We start from the raw sequence: 9,471 nt of genomic DNA on the forward strand, positions 1-9,471 counted from the left end.
CAAAGTGAAAAATGGCAAAAACCAGTAACCTGTGGTGTAGAAGAGATTGCACAGCCTAATAGAAAGGGGTGCTCTAAATTATCTACAGACTTTTCAAAAATTTATAAATTTTCAATAACAGATATCCGAGGTTCTTCACTCTAGCAAGCCTCCGAAGCTCGCACTCCATATGCTTATCTCCATTTCTGGGCTTGGTTACTGTAAGTTAGTTTGATTATCTGAAAGGGTTGTCTGGTCAAAATCTTAATGGATTTAGTAGCTTGATTTGATTTATATGCCACTTTTTAAATGCATGTTTGAATTTCTAAAAATTTTGTTTTTACTTCAAAGAACTATTTTTTTTTTATCATGTAGTCGTTTACAGCTAAGAAGTTTCCTTTTAGAACTGCTTTAGCTGCATCCCACATATATTTGTAGGTTGTATTCCCATTTTTATTTGTCTTAAGATTTTTTTGGATTTCTCTTTTGATTTCATCTTTGACCCATTGATTTTTCAGTACCACGCTGTTTAAACTCCACATGTTTGTGCATTTTCAGTTTTTCTTATTATTGATTTGTAGTTTCATACCATTGTCATTGGAAAAGATGCTTGATATGATTACAATCTTATTACATTTATTATGACTTGTTTTGTGGCCTAACATAACCTATCCTAGAGAATGTTCCATGTGCTCAACCACTGAGCCACGCTGGTTGGGCTATTTTAGTCTGTACTTTTTTTTTTGCAATCAGGTGTTATATAACAATAGACATTTATTTCTCACAGTTCTGAAAGTTGGGAAATCTGAGATCAGGGTGGTAGCACAGTGATGGAAAGACAAAAACATTCAGTGCATGAGAGACAGTAGATGAAGTCAAGGACCCTGATGGTGACTTTATCACAGGATGTCACACTTTTATTTCCTTTGCAGTAACAATACTATTTTCTCTCATCTATAAAAATTTTGGAATTTAATCAATAGCTCCACCACCAAATTAATCAATAGCTTCTCAACACAAAACAAAGGTTTTTATGTCTCTACATACAATGTATATACACTGTGTGCATTAAAAGCTTTTGATCATTGGTCACATTGTCTTTTATCATTTGGCCACAACGTACTAACTACAGAAGACTTTCTGGAGCAGAGTTTACCTCAAGCATGTAACTGCCTTGAAAATATAAAATCCAGAAAAAGAGAAAAATGAAAGCATGTTCATCAATATTTTTTCACTTGTAAACTTGTATTTTAGATTCTTCTTTGGAGTAAAACAGGCTCTTTGACTGTTTACAAGGCAATTTTCGAGTTGTAATAGCTCCATGTTTTTCTACGGTATCCCCGCATTCAAGGTTGGTTGCCACAATCAGACAGAACAGAAAGTGCAAGCACCCTTTTTCTTACACCTATGCTGGAACCTTAGCAGCAGCAGCAGCAACTGTTCCAAGTCTGTCAGATGCATTCAATTTTTATTAGGTATAATGATTATTCTGTTATGGTACTGCTAATTTTTATGTTTAGATAGATAAAAATAAATTGAATAATTCCACACGATACATAATTACTGATCTCAAGATACTTATGGAAATTTCTACTAACTGTTTTTGGATGTTGCTTTCTCAATTTCCTTTTTTCTTTGCTCCATCTCTCAGAGTGAATCAAAGGAAACTCATCTTTAGAAAGACTTCTTCTTTTGAGTCGAGTCTTTTATATTGAGAGCTTTATAGTCTCACCAGAATAGTAAGACTGATGTTTAATCTCAAGTGTTTCTGAAGATATTATTTTATCCACAGAAATATACCCTGGAAAAAATATAAGAGGCATCTGTTTTTCCCAAACACTGGACAGCAAGAGAGTTAACACACAATGGGGCAAGAAGGATCTCAAAATAAACGTGAGTACTTCTCTCTTTTCAATTTTAAAGAGGCAGATAAAATTATGACTAAGATTTAAAAATAAAATTGATAGTTGTAGTTGTGAAGATTGAAAATGATGATATGGGGAGGAGAAGATGGAAGAAAATAAGAATGACTTTGATGAAGAAAAAGGCTATAAATAAATCCTAATACACTGGGAAACAGAAACTTCTTTGTAAAACATAAATTAGGCCAAGAGGGGAGTTAAAGTATATAAAGTATAAAAGAAAAACAAGATGGAAGGGAAGAGAGTAATTTGGGAAGGTTCTTTTAAAGGAAAGTGAGAAAAGATATAGAAAACATCCTGACTAAGGCTGTTCCTGAGGCTTTAACTTCATCCCATTTTATGTTTTACTAAAGTGACATAAGTGGATGTGTATTATGAGAACATTGAATAATATTTTGAGAAATATATAGAGCATATGCAGAAATATCTTATTTTAAAATTAATGTTTCACTTTCTCTCATCACCACACCATGGCAAACTTCAGTGAATCCATAATGAATGATGGTCCTGAAAAAACCTTTTTTTATGCAACAGTAGGTCTTGGAGATTTCTTATGACAATACATACTGGTATACATGACTATTTTAATTGCCATATAGAATTCTATCATATGGGTTCATCATAGTTTAAAATATCTACTATTGACAATACATATATAAGTATTAGGTTTCAGTGTTTTCTGTATTTCCAAAGTATTCCAATGAATATCCTTTAATAGAAATAAATTTAGTTATTTCTATAGGACAAATCTCTAAAAATGAAACTTGTAAAGTATATGATTATTTAACCACTATGTTGTATACCTGAAGCTACTACAAAATAACACTGAATATAAACTATAATTTAAAAATGAAATTAAAAATAAAAATGAAATTGTTGTGGCAAATATAATGCATTTAAAAATTGATAAATGTTGCTAACAATCTGTCTAAATGGCTTTCTAATTTATAGTTCACCAGTAGCATTTATTTTCTTACCTAAGATGTTATATTTTTAATTTACTTTAAAAACTCTGATATGTGAAAAAATCATAGCATGATATTTTAGTTTACATTTCTCTGATTGAGCATATTTTTATTTGTTTAATGCCATTTGTAATATCAACAAATTAAATTTTCATCAAATTTTTGTTGTTTTCTAATTAATTTAAAAAATTCTTTATATAGTCTGGATATTAATATTGTGACATAATTTTTTCCAGGTATTCCTTTTGTTTTAATATTGTTATATAGGAGTTTTTATATTTTTAAAGATATCATAGCTTTATTTTTTAATTTTAATTTTTTATTTATAATCCTCACCGAAGACCATGCTTAGAGAGAGGGAGGGGGAGAGAGAGAAACATTGATGTGAGAGAGAAGCATCGACTGGTTGCCTTCTGTACATACCCTAACCAGGGAATCAAACCTGAAACCTTTCAGTGTACAGGACAATGTTCCTACCAACTGAGCCACTCCAGCCAGGCAGAAGTTTTAATTTTTATGTACCCAAATTATCAATGTTTTACAATTTTTGAATTTTGTGTCTTACTTATAATAAGCCTTTCCTATTAAAAAAAGCTTACATTTTATTTATTTACTTCTTTATTTATTTATAAACCCTGAAATTGACTTATTCAGGGAAAATCTTTAAGCTCTTCTCCACATCTAAAATATCTTTGGATGATCTCATATTTAGCTTGTTCCTTGATAGAATTAGTTTCCTTAGCTCTTGGGGCTGAAAAGGGGGTAACCTATTTATCTTTCTTTTTGTCCTGGTAGAAGGAGGCCAGCACTTCACTTGGGTCATTGCTATTGTTTTCATCTCACTTCTTGGTGCCTGCTTTATTGCAAATTGTTTGGGTAAGTTGTTAGCAAAAGTAGACTTCTCCTTGAATTATTTCCCTAAACAAATTTTATGAAGTTGTGCCAAACATTTTGTTATCTTTACGTTCCTCAACAAATCATCCTATAATGTCTTCAGGGTCTTGGATTTACCATTCAGAGCTACATGCTAGATCTGCTATTCTTTGCTGCTGCTGCCTTGTGTTGGGAAATGAAAGACAGAATTTAGACCCTTATCTATACATGTGAAGGCTGGTGACCAGTAAAATCAGCCCTCATTTTGGAGTAGGACTGCAAAGGGCTGCCTTGTATGAGTAAAGAGTAACCAACAAAGAAACAACTTTCAGACGGACTTTTAAAAGCCTGGCTTTAAAAAGAATAGTTGGAAGACCTGTTATTTCTGATATCAAGACCTTGTATAAGGTTATTTTAAGTAAAGCATTATAAGTGCAAATAAAGGCAAATAGACCAAAAGAAAAGAATAGAAAGCTTAGTTACAGATTCTGCATATATAAGTTCTTTATATAAAACAGAAGGGGCAATGGCAGTATTATAGGAAAAGGATAGTATTATTCAATTAATGGTGTAGATACCATTGATGATTTTAAAAATGAAATTGGTCTCCTGTCTCATATCATGTACAAAAAGGCTCATAAAACTGTAGAAATATCCCAGTGTTTACCAAAAGTTGCCACTCTAACACCAAGTCTAATAAAAAAATATGCTTAAAAGCACATGCACTAAAGGTTTGAAAAACTACTCCCATAAAGCACAAAATGGATCATATATATATATATATATATATATATATATATATATATATATATATATATACCTAATATGCAAATTGTCCCCTTGGGAGTTCGACCAGGAGACCTGGAGTTCGCTCGCTCTCTATGACATGCGCTGACCACCAGAGGGTGGCGTGGCAGTCGGACATCCCCCGAGAGGTCCCGTATTACGAGACAGCACAGGCTGGGCTAATGGACCCCCCCCCCCCAAATGCATGAATTCATGCAACAGGCTTCTAGTATGATAATAAAAATATTAATTTCAACAATATCTTTCAACCAATTCACTTGGAGCTACAACAGAGGAACTGCAAAGGGGAAAAAAAGAGAATGTGAGGGCCTATTAGGATAAGAGAAAGATTAGAGCAGTCAGCTCCCATTTTCCAAATTAAGTGATTATATAGGGAAAGGAAACAAACTATTTTTCTCCTTGGCAGTGACCCACACCAACTTTCTACGCTGTAAGAAAAGCAGCACTGGAATGTCCAAGCTGACATGCATTGAGGAAAAATCAGACCTGAAAGGTACAGGTGGCAGAGACACATAAGAGAATTTCTTTCTCATTTCCACTTCCATTAAAATTCACAATCGGATTTAGAGTAGATTTGTAGTCAACCAGGAGAGATTAAAGTAACATGATTGAGAATATGGCACAAGAGGCCACATCAGTAATTGAGATAGAACTATTTCTCATGACTGTCATCAAATAAATGGAGAATGTATAATTTAATTCCATATCTTTTGATTCAGACATATCATAAGGACTGTTTCCTCCGACTCTCGTCTTTATCGCTTTTATTATTCTGGAATTTATAAAGTCTCATTTTGAAGAATGGGGAAACGCTTGAGAGTTTTAGTAGGTTCTTCACACCCATTAGATAAAATGTCCTGTAAAAGGCTTTGTTATGAAAACACTTTAAAAGTAAATGCAAATAGATGCAGGGATATTGAAAAATAATCATCCCTTCTAAGAGAATATGTTGTAATTTTCTTATTGTTAATACATGATTTTAATACTCTTGCTTAGAAGATATTTTGAAATGTAATTAGGAATATTTTTTGAAAGGGAAACAAAATGATTTTGGTAACCTTGATATTATTCCCATAAATGGTAACTGGACACTAGATAGTAGAAGAGTTATGCAATCTGGTATAGATGAATGCTCCTTTGTAACTAATTTCTATTTCAATATTCTCATGAGGGGACACCTGGAATTGCTGTCCTATTGGCTGGAGAGCCTTCCAGTCCAGCTGCTATTTTCCTTTTCATGACAACAAGACATGGGTGGAGAGTGGAAGGAACTGTACAGGGCTAGGGGCCCACCTGGTCACCATCAGCACAGAAGCTGAGCAGGTATGTTGGGAGGCTCCCATCAGTTTCTCTGCTGCTTTGAATCTCTTAGAGGAGAGAGAGGACTTTGTCTGCTCTACCATGCTTCTGTGCCTTTGCTTCATCTGTTCCATGTGCCTGGAAAGCCTTTTCTTCCTCCCTTACTTGTGTGTGTGTGTGTGTGTGTGTGTGTGTTTATTTTTAGAGAAAGAGGAAGGGGTGGGGGAGAGAGAATGAGAGAGAGAGAGAGAGAGAGAGAGAGAGAGAGAGAGAGAGAGAGAGAACATTGATCTACTGCCTCCTGCACAGCTCCCACCAGGCATGGAGCCTGCCTGCAACCTGGGCATGTGCCCTTACTGAGAATTGAACCAGTGACTTCTTGGTGCATGGGTTGATGCTCAACCACTGAACCACACTGACTGGGTCCTCTATTATTTAATTAATATGACCAATTTCTTTGGATCTTTCCAGATGTCATTCATGTAGTATTTCCTAGAGAAAACTACCCTGACCATCTTCCCTACTCCACCCTCCATATTCTAAGTTGAAGGTGTTTTATGGTACTTTGTGCATTGTGTGATCATGGCACTTACTTTAGTGTCCTGCAATTATCTTTTTAATACTCCATTTCTTCCAATGATTTCTACTTTGTAGAAGGCTGAGGCCATGCCTTACTCATCTTTGTATCACTAATGTCCTGCACAGTGCTAGGCACTCTGGCTATGTCTTAATAACTGTCATAATAAGTAAATAAATGAATGGTTAATTGACACTAAAAGAGCTACAGGATAAAGCATAGAAAAAATAATTCAGATGTACGGTTATAATCTTATATAATAAAGAAGTAATATGCAAATTGACCATCACACCCTTGCACAAGATGGTCGCTCCCATGTGGTCAAAGATGGCAGCCCACATGTGGCCATCATGGGAGGACAGTTGTGGCCAATCAGGTCAGCAGGGGAGGGCAGTTGGGGTCGACCAGGCCTGCAGGGGAGGGCAGTTAGGGGTGCCCAGGCCAGCAGAGGAGGGCAGTTGTGGGAGACCAGGCCTGCAGGGGAGGGCAGTTGGGGGCAAACAGGCTAGCAGGGGAGGGCCATTGGGGGCAATCGGGCCATCAGGGGAGGGCAATTGGGGGCAACCAAGCAGGCAGGGGAGGGCAGTTGGGGGCAACCAAGCAGGCAGGGGAGGGCAGTTGGGGGTGACGGGGCCAGCAGGAAAGAGCAGGTAGGGGCATTGGGCCAGCAGGGGAGCAGTTAGGCGTTGATCAGGCTGGCAGGGGAGTGTTTAGGGGGTGATCAGGCTGGCAGGCAGAAGTGGTTAGGGGCAATCAGGCAGGCAGGCAGGCAAGCAGTTGGGAGCCAGCAGTCCTAGATTGTGAGAGGGACATCCGACTGCTGGTTTAGGCCTGGTCCCTGTTTAGGCCACAGGAATCGGGCCTATACTGGCAGTTGGACATCCCCCAAGGGGTTCCAGATTGGAGAGGGTGCCAGCTAGACTGAGGGATACCTACCCCTCCCATGCACAAATTTTGTGCACCAGGCCTCTAGTTTAAAAAAAAAATCTTAATGTAAAAATTGAAATGTATTTTCTTATGTAATATATTTCCATATATGTACCATAAGTCACATTCTACCCTTTTGCTGATCAGAAGGATTTCCTGGAGAATTCTGTTTTCATGGCTTTCCAATCTATAGGCAGACTCTTTGAATAAAATGGGATTTAATAAAATATACATACAATTAAAGAGGGAAAATTTAAAACCAAAAGTTCCTGATAATCTGATCCTATTAAATATTTGTTAAGTAGTTGTTAAGTAGATCTCAGTTAATCTTCAAAATAACTCAGTGCAGTAGTGGAATTGTCTCTTTTGAAGATAAGAAAACTAGGGTTTGGTGAGACTAAAGCACTTTCTAACAGTACATAGTAAACAGCAGAGGCAGGATATGAAAACAGATCCATCTGGTGCCAACCCTTTTTGCTTCAGTAGTAATCTATTCAACCTCTTTCCTCTTTTCCTATCATCTATCACATGATAAGTGCAAATAAATTTATAAGAATTTACAATTTTTTTTATACAGAACTTTATTACTCAATTTTTGGATAGACGATTTTCATATTTCCTGGGACTGTCATATGAGAATCCTGAAGGCCTCTGGCAATGGGTGAACAGGACGCCATTTAACCCACATATGGAGTGAGTATATTGACTGGGATGAAAGAGTTTTATAGGCAAAAATGGGAAGAAGGTAGCAAGCAGAATTCATTTTGGGGTGGAGCATACCAGTGTAAAAGTGCTTACTCAGCACCATGTGTTGTGTAACCTTTATACTAGTAAACTACTACTACACTTGTATTGGGCAGGGCAGGGCAGCTCTAAATTTCTCACTTAAGGGCATTTAGGGTGATTTTCTCTGCATAGTCCCCTGCCACACACCGTGTGTGTGTGTGTGTGTGTGTGTGTGTGTGTGTGTGTATTACATATACTTTTTTTCATTTCAGATTCTGGCATAAGGGTGAACCCAATAATCATCAGAAGGAAAATTGTGTTGTCCTTGCTAATGACCAAAACAAATGGGCCTGGAGTAATCTTTCTTGTAACTTTGAGGCAAGTAGGATTTGTAAGAAACCTGGAAGAATACTCACCTGAACGTTATGAAGAGGTTCCTGTGATGAGGACAGAAGAGAAGAACCCATTAGCCTAGGGAAGAATGTACATGCACCACTGGAATAGAGAAAACATACTAGAAAATAGAACACTTTCAGGCATGATGGGACTTATTTTTTCAATTCATTCAAGATAATGTGTTTTTGTTTAGTGCTTTTGTGGAAGGAATAATCTCTTCTATGAAAATCAGTTTTCATTAATTTTGCTTTCTTGATAGGATTTCAAAGAATTTATTGGTGTGCATTTATTACACATTTAGCAGAATGGCTTAAACGATGCAATGTTTTAGTTATTTTTTCCTCTACCCCAAATCTTAACTCTTAAAATTTAGTGAAATATTCACATTGTAAGACATAAAAATGTCGAACCACTATATTGTACACCTGAAATGAATATCCTATATAATAAAAAGCATAATATGCAAATCAACCAAACAGTGAAATGACCAGTCAATGGGGGATGGGGCTGGCGAGCAGGCAGCGCCCTGCCAGCCAAGGTTCGTGCCAGTGGGCAGAGGGAGGGAACGGCGATGGGGATGGTGGCAACCAGTGGCGGCAGAGGGGCAATGGAGGGGGCTGGCACCATCCCCTGATCCGCCCGTTCGGTTGCCTTTCACAGTGGGAGGCCAGGTGGCAATGGCAGGGTGATGGGGGCGATGCCGTCCCCTGATCAGCTGGCACAATCACTGCCCGCAGAGGGAGGACAGACTGCGGCTTAGGCCCGCTCCTCCCAGGAGCCGTCAGTAGGACATCCTATGAGGACTCCTGGACTATGAGAGGGTGCACAAATTTTCATGCACCAGGCCTCTAGTCCTATCTAATAATAGAGAAACATGGTAATTAACCATACCTCCGCTACCTTTCCCATCGGCTAATCAGGGCGATATGCAAATTAACTGCCAACCAAGATGGCGGCCAGCAGCTAGGCAGCTGAAGCGAACAGGAGGCTTGCTTGCTCC

General features: G+C 37.7%; 1 protein-coding gene across 2 annotated transcripts; it reads left to right on the forward strand.

The window, feature by feature from the left end:
• The first annotated feature begins 1,612 nt into the window (after positions 1–1,612).
• CLEC4D (C-type lectin domain family 4 member D) lies at positions 1,613–8,942 on the forward strand. Of its 2 annotated transcripts, XM_036301387.1 has the most exons (6): positions 1,614–1,872; positions 3,662–3,742; positions 4,953–5,039; positions 5,718–5,869; positions 7,927–8,042; positions 8,348–8,942. In XM_036301387.1, the coding sequence occupies exons 1-6, from the start codon at positions 1,845–1,847 to the stop codon at positions 8,493–8,495; spliced, it is 612 nt and encodes a 203-aa protein (XP_036157280.1). In that variant the 5' UTR covers positions 1,614–1,844; the 3' UTR covers positions 8,496–8,942. The 2 variants fall into 2 exon arrangements, with proteins under 2 accessions (XP_036157281.1, XP_036157280.1); XM_036301388.1 differs by lacking the exon at positions 4,953–5,039 and having other exon boundaries at positions 1,613–1,872.
• The last annotated feature ends 529 nt before the right edge of the window (positions 8,943–9,471 follow it).

This window comes from Myotis myotis, unplaced genomic scaffold, assembly GCF_014108235.1.
Source record: "Myotis myotis isolate mMyoMyo1 unplaced genomic scaffold, mMyoMyo1.p scaffold_m19_p_3, whole genome shotgun sequence".
In the NCBI taxonomy this organism is placed as follows: Eukaryota; Metazoa; Chordata; class Mammalia; order Chiroptera; family Vespertilionidae; genus Myotis; species Myotis myotis.

Coding starts and splice junctions, on each gene's coding strand:
- CLEC4D (XM_036301387.1), top strand. CDS start 1,845: ATGGGGCAAGAAGGATCTCAAAATAAAC. Junction 1,873..3,661: donor AGAAGGATCTCAAAATAAAC/GTGAGTACTTCT, acceptor TTGTCCTGGTAG/AAGGAGGCCAGCACTTCACT. Junction 5,870..7,926: donor TCAGCACAGAAGCTGAGCAG/GTATGTTGGGAG, acceptor TTTTTTATACAG/AACTTTATTACTCAATTTTT.